The 21197-nt window shown below is 39.4% G+C and overlaps 3 protein-coding genes across 7 annotated transcripts; 2 read left to right on the forward strand and 1 right to left on the reverse strand.

The window, feature by feature from the left end:
• The first annotated feature begins 199 nt into the window (after window positions 1-199).
• On the forward strand, window positions 200-9971 carry hnrnpd (heterogeneous nuclear ribonucleoprotein D). 3 transcript variants are annotated; one of them, XR_014912773.1, is made up of 9 exons: window positions 200-719; window positions 4927-5095; window positions 5457-5618; window positions 5727-5858; window positions 7670-7766; window positions 8127-8282; window positions 8367-8460; window positions 8808-8909; window positions 9711-9971. XR_014912773.1 is itself a non-coding variant. In XM_085414488.1 (8 exons), exons 1-7 carry the CDS (start codon window positions 553-555, stop codon window positions 8432-8434), a joined length of 951 nt encoding a protein of 316 aa, XP_085270614.1. In that variant the 5' UTR covers window positions 200-552; the 3' UTR covers window positions 8435-8460; window positions 9711-9971. The 3 variants fall into 3 exon arrangements, 2 of the variants coding, with proteins under 2 accessions (XP_085270614.1, XP_085270615.1); XM_085414488.1 differs by lacking the exon at window positions 8808-8909; XM_085414489.1 differs by lacking the exon at window positions 9711-9971 and having other exon boundaries at window positions 8808-9161.
• A 196-nt stretch (window positions 9972-10167) lies between these two features.
• On the reverse strand, window positions 10168-12528 carry LOC146666453 (vesicle-associated membrane protein 8). 3 transcript variants are annotated; one of them, XM_085414490.1, is made up of 4 exons: window positions 12445-12528; window positions 12015-12054; window positions 11463-11633; window positions 10168-10601 (listed from the first exon to the last, which is right to left on the reverse strand). In XM_085414490.1, the coding sequence occupies exons 2-4, from the start codon at window positions 12015-12017 to the stop codon at window positions 10464-10466; spliced, it is 312 nt and encodes a 103-aa protein (XP_085270616.1). In that variant the 5' UTR covers window positions 12018-12054; window positions 12445-12528; the 3' UTR covers window positions 10168-10463. The 3 variants fall into 3 exon arrangements, with proteins under 3 accessions (XP_085270616.1, XP_085270618.1, XP_085270617.1); XM_085414492.1 differs by having other exon boundaries at window positions 12015-12096; window positions 12445-12524; XM_085414491.1 differs by lacking the exon at window positions 12445-12528 and having other exon boundaries at window positions 12015-12426.
• A 3461-nt stretch (window positions 12529-15989) lies between these two features.
• mat2al (methionine adenosyltransferase II, alpha-like) lies at window positions 15990-20958 on the forward strand. The gene is made up of 9 exons (XM_085414487.1): window positions 15990-16368; window positions 17841-17918; window positions 18321-18443; window positions 18543-18655; window positions 19444-19587; window positions 19697-19915; window positions 20009-20191; window positions 20312-20445; window positions 20525-20958. Exons 1-9 carry the CDS (start codon window positions 16293-16295, stop codon window positions 20625-20627), a joined length of 1173 nt encoding a protein of 390 aa, XP_085270613.1. The 5' UTR covers window positions 15990-16292; the 3' UTR covers window positions 20628-20958.
• Window positions 20959-21197: the final 239 nt, after the last annotated feature.

Below are 21197 nucleotides of genomic sequence, written 5' to 3' on the forward strand. Positions count from 1 at the left end.
TGTCTTTTACATAATTCTGCTTTTTGGTTTGCTCTGTTCCTTACTTTTTGCCTCAATTATTTCCTTTTTTTCATCTGTATTTTTGCAAACGGCTCTACAAAAAAAGAGGGAATTAAGCCCAAAATGTACTATTTGTTACATAAAGAAGGGGGCGCGGTCTAGCTTTCACGTCGGTTTGACAGCCGTTTTTAACCGACGAAGAAGAAGATGACGGCGACGAAAACAAAGCGACGCTCATAAGTCACCTCTCAATATTATCGTAACTTCAACCTAATTTTTTTTTCATACCGAGCGTTGTTTTCTCCAAATTCATACTAACCCCACATTGGATTCATGTAACCCAACCAGTTAGCTTGTTCTAACTAGCGACGGACATTTTATTTAACAGCATATGATATCAAAATATTAGCCAGCGACTAGCCTGTCATCAGTTAGCTGACAGAAGCCAGACAGTTAGCTTAGCTCCAGCAGAGATATCTGACGTAGCTTTGAGTTCAGAGCCCTTTAGGGGTGAAGCTTTAGTTTAAGTCTTGTTCCAGAAAAACCCGAAACATGTCGGATGATTATGAATTAAGCGACGACCCGAACATGATGAGAATGGAGGAGGATGGAGAGGCGAACAGTGACGACCCGATGTCAGCAGCGGGGGACTGTGGCCTTATGGGGGGCGAGGCCGAAGGATCAAGGATCGACGCCAGTAAAAACGAGGAGGATGAAGGGTATGGTGATGGTGAAGGGTGGATAGACTCAGGTTCACTGTTGATAATCGAAAAGATGCTGTAGCTGCAGGACCGGATTTTTGCAGGACCTGGCATTGTTATTGTCGGGTACTACTTTATTCATTAGGAGGGGTGATTATTTTAACAAGCATTCATAAACTAAACATTACACTAGAACGATTTCCGAGGTGTTTGAGTGTTACCGGTTTGCTATTTTAAAAGTTTGGGTTTTAAAAGGAAATGTTAGACTAAAGTAAGTGATATTTTCAAATATCATTTACTTTTGAATGTTTGTTATTATTTTCAGTTTTCTGTTTAGAAAAACAGCTTTGCCTGTTGTTCAGAAAATCAAAGTATGGATGTCAAAGGAGCTTGCAAAGAAAAGCTTCTTGACTTCTTTAAGTTGCTTGAAGACGTTTCACCTCTCATCCGTGAAGCTTCTTCAGTTCTAAGGTCAAATGGTGGAGAGTCCCAGATATAAATCTAGTGGGAGTAACCCCCCACAGAGGGACAAAAGGACCCCCTGATGATCCTCTAATCGCCTGAGCCAAGGTGTGAAACTGGGTGTGGGTCCCAATCAGCCAGAGTTTCGGGTGAGTTCATTGTGAAACCTGGCCCCACCTTATGCGAATTCCTGAGATCAGATGGCCCAGGATGTGAGTGGGCGTTAAGGCGTCTGGGAAGGGATCTCAAAACTGGATTATAGATGGCAGAGAGTTGGTGTCGTAAACCCCCGCCTCTGTTCAAAGATGGTCGCTCACAGTGGACATAGATGGCTTCTTTCACTCCTCTTTCAAACCATCTGTCCTCTCTGTCCAAAATGTGAACATTGGCATCCTCGAAAGAATGTCCTTTATCCTTAAGATGCAGATGGACTGCTGAGTCTTGTCCTGTGGAGGTGGCTCTTCTGTGTTGTGCCATGCGCTTGTGAAGTGGCTGTTTGGTCTCTCCAATGTAGAGGTCTGGGCATTCCTCGCTGCACTGTACAGCATACACCACATTGTTAAGTTTGTGTTTTGGCGTTTTGTCTTTCGGGTGAACCAGTTTCTGTCTGAGCGTGTTGCTGGGTCTGAAATGCACCGGGATGTCATGCTTGGAGAAAACTCTCCTGAGTTTTTCTGATACACCGGCTACATAGGGGATGACAATGTTCAGACAGACGCAACAACAACCGCTGTACAGTGCAGCGAGGAATGCCCAGACCTCGCATAAGGTGGGGCCAGGTTTCACAATGAACTCACCCGAAACTCTGGCTGATTGGGACCCACACCCAGTTTCACACCTTGGCTCAGGCGATTAGAGGATCATCAGGGGGTCCTTTTGTCCCTCTGTGGGGGGTTACTCCCACTAGGTTTATATCTGGGACTCTCCACCATTTGACCTTAGAACTGAAGAAGCTTCTCGGATGAGAGGTGAAACGTCTTCAAGTAACTTAAAGAAGTCCAGACGCTTTTCTTTGCAAGCTCCTTTGACTACGATGACCTGGATGACTGAGAACCTTCACAAAGTATGGATGCATATACAGAGTATTGGTTTGTTATTGTCCTGTGGTGTGACAGAAAATGATGCAAAGAATAGGGTGAAGTATAGGCAAATTATCCGTTTTAGCGACGTCCAATGGGAGCACTAAAAAGAAGAAGATTGCATTAGATTACCAATCATTGATATTGGCTAATAATTAGCAAATGTTTAAGTGTTGGCAATATCAATCAAAAGTGGAGCTAATGGTTCCAAAATTGTATGAAGAGCATACATTACAGTGCAGGATTTTTGTTTCCCTTTTTAGGAAAGGTGGGAAATAAAACCCAAAATAAAGTCACAAGACTTACAAAATATATATATCGCCATCAGCTGTGAGTCACAGTCCTTTTATATCAACCTGGTCACTGAATCCCTTAATTAAAAAGAATTAGAACAGGTTCAATTTAGGGAATATCTTAACATTTTATCACTGCAGTTGTAAACAAAACCATCTTTCTTGATAATAACACTGCACTGGTTGGTTGCAGGTCTACAGTACTTCACTGGTGGATTTATATGCATGGTTTTCCTTGCAATAAAGTGATTGATTCTGATATAGAAAGGGGTTTTGGACTTACACCATTTAAAAATCACCATCACTTTAAAATAACAAAACAATTACCCCACGTTTCATGATTATAGTTGAATTTACTCAAGAATAAATACATTTCTCTTTATCAAATGGTCATAAACAACAGAAAGATGTTAACAGGCTTCTGTTAAGAAAGGGAACAGATTCTTTGCCCTATTTTAATATGGACAAAACATGTTTATATGTGAAGGCCCATTTTGAGCTAAGAAAAACCCTTGTATGTGTTCACATTTTGATTGCACATAAAAGATTAAATCAGGTCCTCATTAGTCACCTAATGAATGGAGAATCTGCTGTGTTTGATATTGTATTGTCTGGATGTAAATTGATGATAAATTACTTACTAAGCAAGTTACATAGATTACTTGTAGCAAATGAGGGGACCTTTGAGCAGCCCAGCTGTTTAAAGAAGCTTGCATACAGTGGGGCAAAAAAGTACTTAGTCAGCCACCGATTGTGCAAGTTCCCCCACTTAAAATGATGACAGAGGTCAGTAATTTGCACCAGAGGTACACTTCAACTGTGAGAGACAGAATGTGAAAAAAAATCCATGAATTCACATGGTAGGATTTGTAAAGAATTTATTCGTAAATTAGGGTGGAAAATAAGTATTTGGTCACCTCAAACAAGGAAAATCTCTGGCTCTCACAGACCTGTAACGTCTTCTGTAAGAAGCTTTTCTGTCCCCCACTTGTTACCTGTATGAATGGCACCTGTTTGAACTCATCATCTGTATAAAAGACACCTGTCCACAGCCTCAAACAGTCAGACTCCAAACTCCGCCATGGCCAAGACCAAAGAGCTTTGGAAGGACACCAGGAAAAGTATTGTAGACCTGCACCAGACTGGGAAGAGTGAATCTACAATAGGCAAGCAGCTTGGTGTGAAAAAATCAACTGTGGGAGCAATCATCAGAAAATGGAAGACATACAAGACCACTGATAATCTCCCTCGATCTGGGGCTCCACGCAAGATCTCATCCCGTGGGGTCAAAATGATCATGAGAACGGTGAGCAAAGATCCCAGAACCACACGGGGGGACCTGGTGAATGACCTGCAGAGAGCTGGGACCAAAGTAACAAAGGTCACCATCAGTAACACACTACAACGGCAGGGAATCAAATCCCGCAGTGCCAGACGTGTTCCGCTGCTGAAGCCAGTGCATGTCCAGGCCCGTCTGAAGTTTGCCAGAGAGCACATGGATGATACAGCAGAGGATTGGGAGAATGTCATGTGGTCAGATGAAACCAAAGTAGAACTTTTTGGTATAAACTCAACTCGTCGTGTTTGGAGGAAGAAGAATACTGAGTTGCATCCCAAGAACACCATACCTACTGTGAAGCATGGGGGTGGAAACATCATGCTATGGGGCTGTTTTTCTGCCAAGGGGACAGGACGACTGATCCGTGTTAAGGACAGAATGAATGGGGCCATGTATCGTGAGATTTTGAGCCAAAACCTCCTTCCATCAGTGAGAACTTTGAAGATGAAATGAGGCTGGGTCTTCCAACATGACAATGATCCAAAACACACCGCCCGGGCAACAAAGGAGTGGCTCCGTAAGAAGCATTTGAAAGTCCTGGAGTGGCCTAGCCAGTCTCCAGACCTCAACCCCATAGAAAATCTGTGGCGGGAGTTGAAAGTCTGTGTTGCTTGGCGACAGCCCCAAAACATCACTGCTCTCGAGAAGATCTGCATGGAGGAATGGGCCAAAATACCAGCTACTGTGTGTGCAAACCTGGTAAAGACCTATAGTAAACGTTTGACCTCTGTTATTGCCAACAAAGGTTATGTTACAAAGTATTGAGTTGTATTTTTGTTATTGACCAAATACTTATTTTCCACCCTGATTTACGAATAAATTCTTTACAAATCCTACCATGTGGATTCATGGATTTTTTTTTTTTCACATTCTGTCTCTCACAGTTGAAGTGTACCTCTGGTGCAAATTACTGACCTCTGTCATCATTTTAAGTGGGGGAACTTGCACAATCGGTGGCTGACTAAATACTTTTTTGCCCCACTGTAGAGATCTTATAAAGCAGTCTCAACACATAGACACCACCTGCTTATTTTTGTGTGATTTGTCAACAGGAAGATGTTTGTTGGAGGCCTCAGCTGGGACACGACTAAGAAGGACCTGAAAGATTACTTTTCAAAGTTTGGGGAAGTGGTAGACTGCACGTTAAAGCTGGACCCCATGACTGGACGGTCAAGGGGTTTTGGGTTTGTGCTCTTCAAAGAACCTGAAAGTGTTGATAAGGTATTATCCTGTTCACATAAGGGGATGTGTGTGGTTTTTTTTTTTAATTACCAGTAAATTTGCTTTTCTAACAGACATGAACTTGCTGTGATTGTGCAGTTTCATGTCTGTGTGGGTGGCTTTTTTTTTTTTTCAGTTTTATTTAATGATTAGCAGAAAATTTTAATATTTGGCCTTTTTTGGCAATTTGGATTTAAATTAGAATGAATGTAACTATACTACTGCGCGGTTTATGAATACAACCTATAAAGTTTGAGCTCAATGATGCCCAAACAATCAAACATCCGTTCCGCTAAATCAAAATGAAAGATGAAATATTCACGTATGTACATTTTTGTCAATGGTCTATATTGCTTTACAGGTTGCCTCACAGAAAGAACATAAACTTAATGGGAAGGTGATTGACCCCAAAAAAGCCAAGGCCATGAAGAGCAAGGAGCCAGTAAAGAAGATCTTTGTTGGTGGTCTCTCTCCTGACACTCCTGAAGAGAAAGTCAGAGAGTATTTTGGTGCCTTCGGAGAGGTGAGTGACTTGTGAAAATTAGATTTTGTTTGATCTTTTTCCCCACTTGTTCTGTGTGGCTCTGCAGGGCTCCTATTTGCCCATTAAATTATGTCTTAATGTGAACAGGTGGAGTCCGTTGAGCTTCCCATGGAGAACAAAACAAACAAAAGGAGAGGCTTCTGTTTCATCACATTCAAGGAGGAGGAGCCAGTAAAGAAGATTATGGAAAAAAAGTACCACAATATTGGATTAAGCAAGGTACAGTCCTTTTCTTTTAGGTCCTATATTATGTGTTTTTATTATTCAGAATTTCCCCCCTTTTTATATGTAGAAAAAAGTCTGCGATGCATATGTTGAAAAGCTGTATGTCTTCTCTCACTCAGTCTCTCCCTACCGTTCTGTCTCTATTACAAATAAATAAATGAAACATTAATACATTAATTTTAAAAAACCCCGTTAGTTTACCTGAACTGAGGCCACTCTCATTGTCTTATCAAAGCAGCCAGACTCCACTTATAAATTTTATAGCTGATCAACCTGTTGCTTTACTGCTGCATCAAAAGGTTCGTTTATGTGACTTTGGTGTTTTAACATGATAATTATGAATCAAACTAAGGTGTTAAACACCAGAGCCACACAGCAGCGACGTGACAGCAACTAAAGCAGCCCTGTTCTTTTCAAATGTAGATAATGTGGCTAACATAATTGTTAGCTTTGACTGTATACACAGTCAAAGCGTGTCAAAGCTCTGGGGAAAAAGAAATGCTGAGGATAGTGACTTTGTGGAATTATTACAGACAGATTAGTAACCTTTTAAAAAGTACTGTGTGGGTGTTACTTTATATGCTTCAGTGCACTTAAACTCATCTGGCTTTCTGTTAGCATTTACATCTGTTTGCTTCTTTTCTAATCTCTGTACTCATTCAAATTTACAATAACTGTGCACTCATGGGTATATTTTTTGGATTCTGTTGTAAGACAAGAGAACTGCTTTGAAACATTGACTTTAATGTGGTCCATTACTAACGGAAAGCTGTTTACCAAGAGGCAGCTCCCCACCAATGAAATTTAGATTTTTGTAACTGCAGCACTTTGTTGGACAAACTTTGCATTTATATATGTGAAAAAACAAAGATCGTGCAGACAATTTGGCTGTATTTTAAAGTAAGAGTGGTGTGCAGGGAGAAAGTTGGAAGCTACAGTGTGTCTCATTCTGGTCTGTTTGACAGCAGTATAGTGTAAATGAGCTGGGCTGCTCCTATTGGCTGCTTCTAACTGTCACTCACAGACCCTTCTTTAAAGGGGCGGATGCACAACCAATCCTAATTTAATTTAAAGCTACAGACACTGAAATTGAAATGTGTGTGTGTGTATACATACCTGCAAGAGAGATAGATAGATAGATATATATATATATATATATATATATATATATATATATATATATATATATATATATAGATATATATATATATATATAGATAGATAGAGCTGGATAGCGTAGTGGTTAGACTACACGCCTTTGGAACAGAGGATCGCAAGTTCGATTCCTGCCTGGGGCGTCTGTATCCAGTAAGGGTCCTAAGGCTAGACCCCCTATGCTAAGCAAGCCTACCGCAGACATGAGCGAGACAGATAAATATGAAGGCATGCCGGCTCGGACGTCGCCCGGATCAACAAGGTCCGCGTCAGGTGTTGAGGAACCAGGGCACCCTGACGAAAAGTGGGCTACTGGAACAAGAAGGCATTCGGAGCACTAGGTGTGGTGACTCCCAAGCTAGGCGAGTGGCTCCAGCAGATCCCAGGAACAACATCGGAGATCTCTGTCCAGAAGAGCGCAGTCCTGGGAACAGCTAAGATACTGCGCAGGACCCTCAAGCTCCCAGGCCTCTGGTAGAGGACCCGAGCTTGAAGGATAAACCGCCCGCAGGGGCGTGCTGGGTGTTTTTTTTTTTATATATATATATATATATATATACATATAAAATGTGTACGAACATGGAAGACTTGTGTGAATTTGTGGTGAATTATGGGACCTTAATTTGACTTAATCTGGTAATTTCTTATAGTGTGAAATAAAAGTGGCGATGTCTAAGGAGCAGTACCAACAGCAGCAGTATTGGGGTGGCAGAGGAGGATATTCATCTAGGTCTCGGGGAAGAGGTGGTGAGTGTAGACTGTTTTGCATAACTTCTTGCAGGTAAAGATATTTATAAAGCTTACTTGTACAAACTGTGCAAAAAAGTGTTTTCTGTTCTTAAAGATAACAAAGCTTTCTCCTCTGCTAGGCTTGTTATGTAAATGTGATGGTAAAACAGTAATTAAAAAACAAACAAACTAAAAACACACACATACAAAATTCTTAACTGTTTTACATTTCTGGGATGTAAATCACAAGATTAGCAGTTAAGTCTGCTCTCAATCTAACAGTCTGATTTAATAATAGAAGATGAGGTTTGACAGTTTCATTTTTAGTTTGAAACACAGGTCAGTTTATGTCAACTTGGTGTCTGTTTTTTGTTTCAGGCCCAAATCAAAATTGGAACCAGGGTTATGGCAACTACTGGAATCAAGGCTATGGAAATTATGGCAACTATGGTTACGGTAATCAAGGCTATGGAGGATATGGTGGCTATGATTACTCTGGTTACAACAACTATTATGGCTATGGTGACTACAACAGTGAGTATAGTTTTACGGCCAGTTTTTTTTCTACTTTTGAAACAATACAAACGTGTGAAATTTCCACTTTGTTCACATGTGCAGATCAATCTGGTGGTTATGGCAAGTCGCCACGACGTGGTGGTCACACGAACAGTTACAAGCCGTATTAATAGGGGAAACCCTCCTCTTGAAATAGGTATGTAATAGTACATATATACTTTTTTGCTTTTAAACTTAAAGTAGTTTTATATTTACTTTGATGTTTGGTAACATTATGCATAATTTCCTCCATAAATTTCTTTTTCTCAGCACCCTGAAGTGCTTTACAGTAGTGGTAACATAGAGGCTACGCTCTTGTGGCGATTATTTTAACAGCCGGCTTCTGCTGCCTCTTTTGCATCTTCTCTTTTTTTTTTAAACTGTAAAGTTAACAGGTAATGTACTGCTACTACAGTAAATGGATGCCAAAGTTAAGGATGTGCAAGGAAACAGAAGGAAGTATGTTGTCTCCTAACTCTGACATACCTTGTTTGTACCTGCCAGCGGAGCTTCCTTGCAGGCCATGAGCTGACTCCCAGATACTCTCAGGGCCCGCTCAATGCGGACCGGGTATGAGAAGCATACGCTCTCGAATGCTGCCATTTGGTATGGTCTTCCAACATCCTGTATCAGCATTTCTAAACTAAACAATATGGGACACGTCCAGCTTTGTCATCTTTCTTTCAATTTTTTAATTTCTTTGCAATTGTTTGTAATGTAAAACGTAAAATATACATATGTAATTGTCATTTTTTACAGGCCCTTACTCCCCCACAAGTAATAATTATAAATCTGAAAAAATAACTTTGTTTTTTAAAGGATACATACAGCTTTCTCTGGACTTTCCAGTTCCTAATGTTAATATATGCATCCCTAATCTTAATTAAAATGCTTGTTTCTTTATTTAGCTCTTGTAGCCAGTAGTCCATGAGCTAAAACCTGGTTCGTATTTGGACTCTACTGTGCTGGGGGATAAAGTGCTTTAATTTGTGTACATGTATTGTTCTGTTTTGTGTTACTCACAGCGATGGAAAAGGCTCCTCCTTTTGTTAATTTTCCTGTAACAAATTTTCCTCTTATAACCTTTGGTAAAATGAGAAGAATCAAAGTGTCACTACATCTCCAGAAAATTTGCATGTAATGCTTTCTTTAATGTGTATTTTTGACCAATCTGAACATTTCTTCCATTTAGTATTTTGGCTTTGACTTCTTCAATTTAATGCACTTCAAGATCTCTAGCTTAACTTTCTAACTTTTTATGTAATATGTTAAAATAATCAGTTTGGTTTTTTTCTTATAGTTTTTTTTATTACATTGGACATTATAAACACAGGGGATTCCTATTGTTTTGCAATCTTACCCTCTTTGTTTGTCTATAGCTGATTTATTGTTGTTTGTTTTTCATAGGTTTCAGAGTGATGAAAGTCTACCGTGCGCTGTTGGAGCGTTGGCCAGAGAGATGATGGCATCCAGCAAAGATTACTTAGCTAGTTGTAAGACAGTAATTGAAGAACACCGAGACCTACAGTACATTTTCTCCTATACCTACTGAGTATTTCATTGTTATGCATTTATTTGGATTGCTGCAATGTTTGATCAGTTTGCTTTCCTCATCCCTTCGTTTTTTGTACTTATGTCCAAATGCTAACTTGTGAACTGCTTCATATATTCCATGACTGAAATGTAACATTGGTTGGAACAAATCACTCACATATTCAGTAATGTGGTAGCAAAGATACAAAATGTGTTATTACAATTCATTATCTTTATCATATTCATCAATCATATATTAAATATGTTATTACAGAGTTTGACAGTCATAAACATACAATATATATACAGTGTATTGGACATGAAGAAATGCGACAAATAAAAATAAACACATTTGAATTTCTGTTCCATTAATAGAGTGGTTTTATGTCACACACGTAAGACTGTTGGAGTGTTAAAGTATTTCAGCTAACTTCATATCACTTCAATCTCTGCTGCTCTCAATTTCTTTTTCACATTATGTTGTCACAAAATAACATAATCAACAATCATTAGCCCTTTAAATTTACATGTCTTTGCTTAAGCTGAAGTGATCACTTGCAAGAGTAATTCAAATGCCGGTAAGCGCCATGTTTGTAGCTTTCAGCCTTGAGTAGGTAAACGTGGAATTTATATAACTTTTGTGGCAGCAAGGATGATGAGGATGATGATGATCAGCACAATCACACCGATTAGGATCATCATTTTAACATTTTTCCACCAGTATTTTCTGGCCACCCTTGTGGATGTTCTCTGGAATGAGTCAGCCTGAAAAGAAAAAAAACTGCCAAATTAAACCCTGATATTTGAGGAAGCACATGCGTCGTTTAAAGACAAGCAATCTCCAGAAGCCCTATAAAGCATCAACCATTTGCAAGCTTTAGAGATGAACACGAAGGTTTCTGATTGAGTGATTACAAAGTGATGAAGAATGATGAATGGATAATTAAAACAGGGACCCTAAAATACTAGAAGAACAAACTGAGTTTTTGTTTCCCAAGGATGGTTACATGTATTGCAAAGATGTAAATGTGCATGAAATACTGAAATATTAAGTATCTAGTGAGAACAAGTTACCATACATATATAAATAATTGAGATGAAATAGATACTAAACTAAAGGGGTGACCGCAGTAGTGTATAACTGTTTAAACATCCTAGCTAAAAGTAACAATAAAACATTTAAAAGTGGGTGAGCGGTAAAAAAGAAATGTAGTTGAATAGCTGAAACAGGTAGCAATGTGTGGGTTATTTTACAAATTTGGTCTGTAAATGAAAGCAAAAGAAAACAAAGGTTTATAGGGGAACTGGAAACTGCTAGGGACGTTTCCCTAATCAGACAACAAACTGTAAAGGTTAGGAAACTGCTTTAGTGTCAAATAAGGCATTTTATTATGACTATATGTATCAGGAGCAGGATTTTCTTTTTAAATCTCAACCCGTCTAGTTACAAACATACCATACTATCCCCAGAAATCATGAAATCACTCAAAGTATCTGAAAGCTTTACTTTATGAACAAAAAGCATAAATATGCTTTGTAGCACAGCTAAACATAATATCTTCATATATGATAAAAGATAAAATGGATTCAAGCTTCTTCCTAAAAGGCCCACGATCGGATACTTACAGACGCCTGCAGGTCATCCGTCTTCCCAATCAGATCATCTAATCTGTCGCCTCTCTCCAGCACTTTGTTGATGTTGTCTGTCAGAATAACTTTAACCTCATTTACCTGACCTTGCACTTGGTCAAGCTTAGAGGCCGGAACAGCGGGAGTTGGCTGAGAATGTTGGTCAGCCTGTGAAAAATGGTGGAAATTGATTCACTTTTAGTGCTGTTGGTCCCTTATCCAAACATTTACTACCATGTGTATGCCACTACAGGTCTGCCGGGCAAATGGCGGTGCTACAGTCCCTGTATAAGTTATTTCTAAGAACCAAACCTTACTTCCTGCAACTGTGCTAACAGGAAAAAGTGCTGTCAAGTGTCAGTAAGTTTACCAAGGCCTGTGTCACTGCCAGATGAGCACCATTGTCACAAAGTAAATTTTACTTTCAAAATTTTGATACGGGATTGTTCAATAATGTCAAGATTGACATCAAGTCACCCTCAGTCATCAATAGAAGAGCAGTATATTAGGCAAAAATGAAGTAATAGTCTAAAAATAACATCGACTTACCATAGCAACACTGTTTCCTGGTCAAAACAGCAAAATCCAGCTTCGAACAAAAAAAGGAAATCTTCAGACGAGTTCAGTCCAACTAATTTAATAAACAAACATAGAGATCTGTGTTTCGGGTCATACAGCAAAAGCTGGACAAACGTTTCCTGAAGGTTGCACCTCTTCACAGTTACTTATTAACTAACAGTTGCCGCAATCAAAGTCTCACTGTTTTACCAGAACAAGTCGCCATCACCAGAGAGAACTAAATTTAGTCGAACATGAACATGCAGTACTTTCATTTCCTGCTTTTGAGGAACTAGGCCGCTATATGATCACTACATAAGAGCAAAAACAGCCACCCTGTTTAGTTATTACAGACAAAGAAGATTGAAGTTAAGCTGGTAAATAAGTGTCTACTGGTTTTAGTTCTGTGTGGTTTACATACCATCAGCTGTCAGAGTGGTAAATGCAGGCCAGTGTTGAACTGATATGTCTGGGCAAAGTACTCTGTGTTTGCGGCAGAGGGATATTTGCAAGGCAATAAAGGGGTGTATTCACTCGGCTGCTCCACTTCATTTCCTCATCCTGTGTTGTGCAGTTTGTTATTTCACCAGTGTAGCAGCCCACACATGACAGTTTCAAAGTTCTGTTGTGAAATTATGCTTCATTCTAACATATTCAAGCGTCGGTTTAGTGCAGGTTAGCCCCTTTTTATGTAATTACTAGAAAACTTTTGAAAATATGTTATATAAAACAGGTCACAAGACGCACTATTTACCAGTGTCTGTAAGCTGTCTCATCAATGTATCATATCTATTTCTGGTCATTTTTGCATGGCCTTTGCCTTTTTAAATCGTCTTCGGTGATTCAGAAATAAAGCTGCAATATGGGATACAAGTTGAATATTATTTTAACAATATAACCGTTAGATTAACACAGTGGGTTAGCCTGCGGGGCCTGGATATGTTATGTGTGTAGGTTTTGTATGTCTTGTTTTCACACCAAATTGTGCTTCATTTACAGTTTGTTTTTTTTTTGCTGTTTCAGCTTTCTTCCCCCACAGTGCAACACAGTAGTGTTTGTGTGCATGTGTGTTCATTTGTGTGTCATTTTTCTGCTGAAAGGACAAGGAATAACTGAAGATTGTGTAGCAGTCAAAGAAAAATAAAGCATTAGTAACACATAAATACTGAAGCCATTCAACCATTAATTCTATTTACTGAGCTCAGGATGTACTTCTCTAATAAAGAGGATCTGGGTGTGAGTTGTGGGAACTGATCATTGAGAGGGAGAATGCTTGCCAAATACTAACAGTAGCTGTGGATTACTGAAGTGGAAATAATAAAGACAAATCTTTAAGTGTGCATCAATGCTGGCTTGCTTGAAGTCACTGGTACAAAAAAGGTAGCCTTAGGCTGAAAGGGAGAGGACAGATACAGGTTGGTTACTTGCCAGATGAAGTAATGGGTAGGACTGCAAACTGAGGGGTAAAGGGAAGCAGGTGTGTGAATGGGTGTGGCTACAGATCATGGGTTAGTGCAGATAAGTGAATCAGGTGACTGGGTGAGGAGCAAAGTCTGATGGCATCTGGTGGACAGATGGAGAAGCTAAAAGAGTGAATACTGAACAGCTAAATCACAGAAGAAACTAATATTACAAGTCTTTGCATCACTAAACATTATGTTTCTTTTCTTTAATATGAAGCATTAAAAAAAGTTGTATCCATGGTCTTAAATAGGCTTATCCAGCTACAATCACAATGCAAGCAAGTATTCATAATTAGTTGAGTTACACACAGTAAGAGATTTGAGTAAATTGCCTCTGTGTATTTCTCTTTGGAGCGCATGCTTTTATAGAACCAGTGTTTTGTCTGTAGTTTTATTATTACATGATGAACAATTAATCTAGAAAACGTGGCTCTAGAAAACTTTACATTGGGGGCAAAGAGGTCTAGGCAGTGTCGCACATGTCTCTTCAGTGAAGTAGTAAAAATCCCCTTTATGCAAGTGGAGTCAACAAAATATCCACAAAAACACTTTAAAACGATTTATTCTAATATAATCTCTTCTAAGAAAACAAACCCGATTTTTTAGGTAGGTAAGTTAAAACAGTTAGTTTTTTAAAGTAACTTTTAAGGACATAAAACTGTAAGTGGGGGGTGGGTTCAGCTGGTGGGCACCTGTAGATCCGCCCCTGCCCTGTTAAGTGGCTCAGTCTAAATATATTCCATATAATTTTAGAAGCTGGGAATGTGTTTTCTAGAAAAGTCTTCATTTGTTAGCCCAAAGCTGTGAGATACAGTGGGGCAAAAAAGTATTTAGTCAGCCACCGATTGTGCAAGTTCCCCCACTTAAAATGATGACAGAGGTCAGTAATTTGCACCAGAGGTACACTTCAACTGTGAGAGACAGAATGTGAAAAAAAAATCCATGAATTCACATGGTAGGATTTGTAAAGAATTTATTCGTAAATCAGGGTGGAAAATAAGTATTTGGTCACCTCAAACAAGGAAAATCTCTGGCTCTCACAGACCTGTAACGTCTTCTGTAAGAAGCTTTTCTGTCCCCCACTCGTTACCTGTATGAATGGCACCTGTTTGAACTCATCATCTGTATAAAAGACACCTGTCCACAGCCTCAAACAGTCAGACTCCAAACTCCGCCATGGCCAAGACCAAAGAGCTTTGGAAGGACACCAGGAAAAGTATTGTAGACCTGCACCAGACTGGGAAGAGTGAATCTACAACAGGCAAGCAGCTTGGTGTGAAAAAATCAACTGTGGGAGCAATCATCAGAAAATGGAAGACATACAAGACCACTGATAATCTCCCTCGATCTGGGGCTCCACGCAAGATCTCATCCCGTGGGGTCAAAATGATCATGAGAACGGTGAGCAAAGATCCCAGAACCACACGGGGGGACCTGGTGAATGACCTGCAGAGAGCTGGGACCAAAGTAACAAAGGTCACCATCAGTAACACACTACAACGGCAGGGAATCAAATCCCGCAGTGCCAGACGTGTTCCGCTGCTGAAGCCAGTGCATGTCCAGGCCCGTCTGAAGTTTGCCAGAGAGCACATGGATGATACAGCAGAGGATTGGGAGAATGTCATGTGGTCAGATGAAACCAAAGTAGAACTTTTTGGTATAAACTCAACTCGTCGTGTTTGGAGGAAGAAGAATACTGAGTTGCATCCCAAGAACACCATACCTACTGTGAAGCATGGGGGTGGAAACATCATGCTATGGGGCTGTTTTTCTGCCAAGGGGACAGGACGACTGATCCGTGTTAAGGACAGAATGAATGGGGCCATGTATCGTGAGATTTTGAGCCAAAACCTCCTTCCATCAGTGAGAACTTTGAAGATGAAACGAGGCTGGGTCTTCCAACATGACAATGATCCAAAACACACCGCCCGGGCAACAAAGGAGTGGCTCCGTAAGAAGCATTTGAAAGTCCTGGAGTGGCCTAGCCAGTCTCCAGACCTTAACCCCATAGAAAATCTGTGGCGGGAGTTGAAAGTCCGTGTTGCTCGGCGACAGCCCCAAAACATCACTGCTCTCGAGAAGATCTGCATGGAGGAATGGGCCAAAATACCAGCTACTGTGTGTGCAAACCTGGTAAAGACCTATAGTAAACGTTTGACCTCTGTTATTGCCAACAAAGGTTATGTTACAAAGTATTGAGTTGTATTTTTGTTATTGACCAAATACTTATTTTCCACCCTGATTTACGAATAAATTCTTTACAAATCCTACCATGTGGATTCATGGATTTTTTTTTTCACATTCTGTCTCTCACAGTTGAAGTGTACCTCTGGTGCAAATTACTGACCTCTGTCATCATTTTAGGTGGGGGAACTTGCACAATCGGTGGCTGACTAAATACTTTTTTGCCCCACTGTACATGGAGTGGGAGTGACAAGTTCAATATAAAAAAGAAAATGCATCCCAACAGTGCCATCTTGAGGCTGCCCGAGCTTGCAAACATTCCTTCTTCAGCCATTACAGCTGTTTGCAGATCCTGAAACGGAAATTACTTCTACGGTGTGCTGATGTATCGTGTTTTCCTGCACGACTACTGATGAAAGGTTTCATCAGTTGCTTTCTGGAGTTTCTAAATCACAGTTATCTTCAACCTTCAGAGTTAATCATTGCTTTATATAATCGGCGCCGGCGAACATCACAGGCAGCTTTCACTTTATAAAGCAAACCTACATCGGTACGATTGCCCTTTGCTTCATTTTGACCCGCTGAATTCAACTTTTCTGCAGCGACTGTCGACGAGCAGAAGATGAACCAAGGTAGCGGAACCCGCAGCGGGAAGACTTTCCTGTTCACGTCGGAGTCTGTTGGAGAAGGACACTCCGGTAGGCTAGTGCTGTACTCATGTCTCACAGTGTAACGAACAATGTCCAGCTAGACATTCACACATGGATGTATCAGAGACACTTGGACATGTCTGGACATGCACACATACATTGTCTGTCCTTGTAACTCACCACAGCCGTGATGTTAGCAAACTACACAAGTGTATGGAAGATCATTTTACTCAAAACTGATATTGGGGGCAAATAATGATGGTCAATTAACACTTCAGTTATTTCCGTTAAATGAGAATATGAATGTTAAAATATTCAAAAATTTATTTTTGCGGCAGAATAATTAAATGTTATATCCTAAATTCAATTTTTTTTAAATATAAATAAAATGAGAACCTTAAATAATTAAGATGTTTTTTATAACTAACACTAGAGCGTGAAATATAATTTAAACCAAAATTGAAATTAAATATGCAAATTGCCAAAAATGTGACATAAAAATTTATTTAAAGTAGTTTTAATATTTAAACAAGATTGAAGCTTCAATACTAAACATACTTTAAACATCTTTGAAAAGAAAGCATGATAATCTCAAAAGGTGGGAGGAGAAAAATATTTATTGGAAAAGTTCAGCATTTTAGAAAATATGTTAAGTGGTTTTCTTGGTATGATTAAGTATACAATTATGATGCAAACTAAGTAGCTTGTAGAATCGCCTTTATTAGTAGTGACTTGAAATAATCTATGACTTAATTTTTCATCATTGTGGAGGAATTTTGACCCACACTTCTTTATTACATCGCTTAGTAAAAATAAACATTGTATGCACACGGGTGTTCACTGCTCGTAGACCCAAATTACACCTTTCTTGGCTGCTACTTCGAAGCACATCTGTCCTGCGTGCTGCACAACAACATTGAATATTTAGTATTTACTGCTGTTTACACTTAGCTAGATTAATGTGATGGTGTTGTGTTTAGTATGTTGCTTTGTTTTGGGTTTTTTTTTTTTGTCTTTTTTTGCTTGTTTTCTATTCTTCTCTCAACAGGTGATCCAGGAGATTTTTATTTTTTTTCTCCCCCCCTTTCTCACTGTCCCTCTCCCCTTCTGTTTTTCCTTTCCTTCCTCTTTCTTTCTCCCTTTCCTATCTCTCACTCATGTCTGTCCCGTCTGTAACATCTGAAAATAAAATATAATAAATAATAAAAACAAAGATCGACCAAATGGACCAATACGGCAATGCCACGATGATCCATTTGGCAAAGTAAATCCATTGGGTATCCTTGTTGGTCTTCAGACAACAATTCTGATGGCTAAAGAACCAAATGGGACAGGCGAAATAAAAAAAATAAAAAAAAAAGTAAAAATAAACATTGTTATCATATTTTATATATTATTATCCTTCTACAACATATCAGGATTCAAATTGAATACAAATCTGCAGAATGTATTTATTTTATTTCACTTTACTTTATTGTTGCCCAATTAGAATTTTTTACATACTGATTTTGTGTTCACAGATAAAATGTGTGATCAGATTAGTGATGCTGTGCTCGATGCGTACCTAAGTCAAGACCCTGACTCTAAAGTGGCCTGTGGTAAGTTTCCAGCTTTATTAGATTGGCGTGATAACGTTTTCACTACTTAGTAAGATTTCCGTCAGGAATTCAACACAGAAATTCCAAATCATCTGTTATTGTTATGTGAACGATGAGAGTTGTTGGTGGAGTATGGAGCATGGATCGTGGTGTGTCAGAACTAATAGTACTAACAGATCTTTAGAGTGAATAAAGTTCAATTAGTTTTGAATGTAGCTGCAAAGGTAGGCTAATTTGGTAACTAATAATTAAACAGTGTTTGCCTTTTAGATCAAAGTTCAGGTCAGCATTTTTCTTCTGGGTTCCTCTTGGATGACGAAATAAATGCAGTTTCAGATAACAAACCATCTTCTTCCTCTCTTCCTGAGACTCGCTCACAGTATTCGTTTCAATTTTTTACAGAATGTGTGGCAAAGACTGGCATGATTTTACTAGTTGGAGAAGTAACATCCAAAGCCACGGTAGACCTCCAGACAGTCGTGCGAAACACCGTTAAGAAGATTGGCTATGATGACTCCTCAAAAGGTAAACTATGGATGAAATTGGTATTCTTTTGATTACGTGGTTTTACAGAAAGTCAGAGTCAAAGAGTGTTGCTGATATTTTTTCAACTGTGATGTGCAGGCTTTGACTACAAGACCTGCAATGTACTAGTGGCTCTGGAGCCGCAGTGTGCGGAGATCTCAGACTGTGTGTTCGAAGGCAGGGATCAGGAGGATATCGGTGCAGGAGACCAGGTTCAGTATTTGATTTTCAGCCACCATGTTTGAATAAGTATTTTGGAGTTGGGGCTAGGATTAGGAGGCCAATAATAAACACATTAATCCTTTTTTTTATGTTTTTGGTTCAGCAGCAAAGGCATAGGAAATTCATAAATCAACAATTTTGTAATTTAAAGATGAAAATATTGAAAAAAATCATAATTCTGATTGTAACTCTTTTGACATTCAAATACTGAAAACTACCCATAAGAAACGACGTCACAACTTTCATACATATTTTTGTGTAACTCTTACTGTCTCTGATCTCTTTAATGAAGTAGAACTATTTCTTCCCAAGTAAATTATTATTTAAATTTTTTTGCTATAATATTCATAAAAGATTAATGTGTGTGTGTGTGTGTGTGTGTGTGTGTGTGTGTGTGTGTGTGTGTGTGTGTGTATATCATGTAACCACAAGGAATTTCCAGTTTTTCAGAAATCGTGAATAAACTGATGATTGGCGCTACTCCCTCGCCTCCCTTTAGAATTTTTAAATGGTGTATTCACCGAAGGACTGTTTGAAAAACTTGATTTTTAGCACTAAATAAAAAATATGGGAAAAGGGGGTCAAGGCATTACCTTCACTACAGGGTTTCATTTACTTGGAATGACTGTGTAAGCTTATTTGTTGAGATATTCAAGTGGCAAACCAAGCAACAACTTATTTGCAAAACACCTCATATTTTTCAGAGACATAATTTGTAAATATTTGCAATTAAAGATTTAAATACAAACCGTTATGTAACTGGCCTTTCACCCTTAAGGGCTTGATGTTTGGCTATGCCACGGATGAGACTGAGGAGTGCATGCCGTTGACCCTGCTTCTGGCTCATAAACTAAACTACAGGATGAAGGAGCTGTCGCGGAATGGAGAGTGTCCTTGGATACAGCCAGACTCCAAATCACAGGTAAGCTTTTTCACAAGGAAAATCTTGCACACTTCATCTTTTTTGTGTTTTTCCTTTAATATTATGGATGAAACTATACCCTCTCTGCTTTTTGGTTTCTCTTCTGTAGGTCACCGTGGAGTATCGAGACAACATGGGAGCCATGGAGCCCCTGCGTGTCCACACTGTGGTGATCTCAGTACAGCACAGTCCTGACATCACCCTGGAGGAGATCAGATGCAACCTAATGGAGAAGGTGGTGAAGGCTGTCATTCCTGCCAAGTACCTGGATGATAACACCATCTACCATCTGCTGCCGAGTGGGAAATTCCTTTTTGGGGGTCCACAGGTTAGGAATGACTAAAGCCTGTAGTAAATTGTGATTTTCATCCGATGTGAGGGCATGAATGATATGCCTTTGACATTTTTTATACATCAACAGGGAGATGCGGGACTCACAGGACGTAAAATCATAGTGGATACCTACGGAGGATGGGGTGGGCACGGAGGAGGGGCTTTCTCTGGAAAGGACTATTCCAAAGTAGATCGGTCTGGAGCTTATGCAGCACGTTGGGTAGCCAAGTCACTTGTCAAGGCTGGACTATGCAGGCGAGCTCTCGTTCAGGTGACAATCGAATGGCATTAAGGGGATCAACGTGTAAAGAAAGTATTTCACTCTTTATTCGCATCACTGTTTTTGTGTCTAACGTGTGATAATTGGTGTCCACTCTGCCATGCTCTTAAGATCTCCTATGCTATTGGTGTGAGCCATCCACTCTCCATCTCAGTGTTTCACTACGGCACATCTAACAGAGACGAAGACGAGCTGCTGCAGATCGTACAGAAGAACTTTGATCTGAGGCCTGGAGTGATTGTGAAGTATGTGCAGTTTGTCCTAGTTGCAACTGATAAAGATAAGAGATTCTTTTATTAACAGTGTAGCACTTCGCTTTTACAGAGAGCTGGGACTGAAGAAGCCAATTTACCAGGCCACTGCCTGCTACGGTCATTTTGGCAGGAAGGAGTTCCCTTGGGAAAAGCCGAAGACTCTGGTGTTTTGAGTTTAGTGTTGAGTGTTTTCTAGTTGTGTCCTAGTAAAGTCCGCTTAGTGTCACATAATCAATAATGTCTAAATTCACCTGTTTAAATGTCTTCTCTCTGTTTAAGTGTCTCCTCATTTCTGGCTTCAAACTGCAAAAGCCGTGGCCACCACCTTTTATAACAAAGATTAATTACTATTTTTTTAATTAGAAAAAAGCAACACATTGATGTATTGTTGTATGATGGTTACTGTAAAACATCTGAAGATAAGTGTCACTTTTATACACACTGTCAAAATTCAGAATCTATATCTGTACTATACATTTATTGATTAAAAGGCTGCAATAAAAACAGACTTTTATTATAATATCATGTAACACTAATACACTAATTTGAAATACTTCAAAGATGGAGTGACCAATAAAGTATGATCTGTATCATGTAACCACCCACAAATATATACAGATACTAACCAGTCTACATATTCACTCTAAAAAAATATTGCTTTGGCTCTACCAAGTGGACATGAACATCCATCTACTTTTTCCACTTACCCAACTCCAGGTGAACTTATCCCCGACATAGGGAGA

The sequence above is a fragment of the Rhamphochromis longiceps genome, linkage group LG7 (genome assembly GCF_057381845.1).
Source record: "Rhamphochromis longiceps isolate RC_006_pf linkage group LG7, R_longiceps_female_GT1.1, whole genome shotgun sequence".
Taxonomy (NCBI): domain Eukaryota; kingdom Metazoa; phylum Chordata; class Actinopteri; order Cichliformes; family Cichlidae; genus Rhamphochromis; species Rhamphochromis longiceps.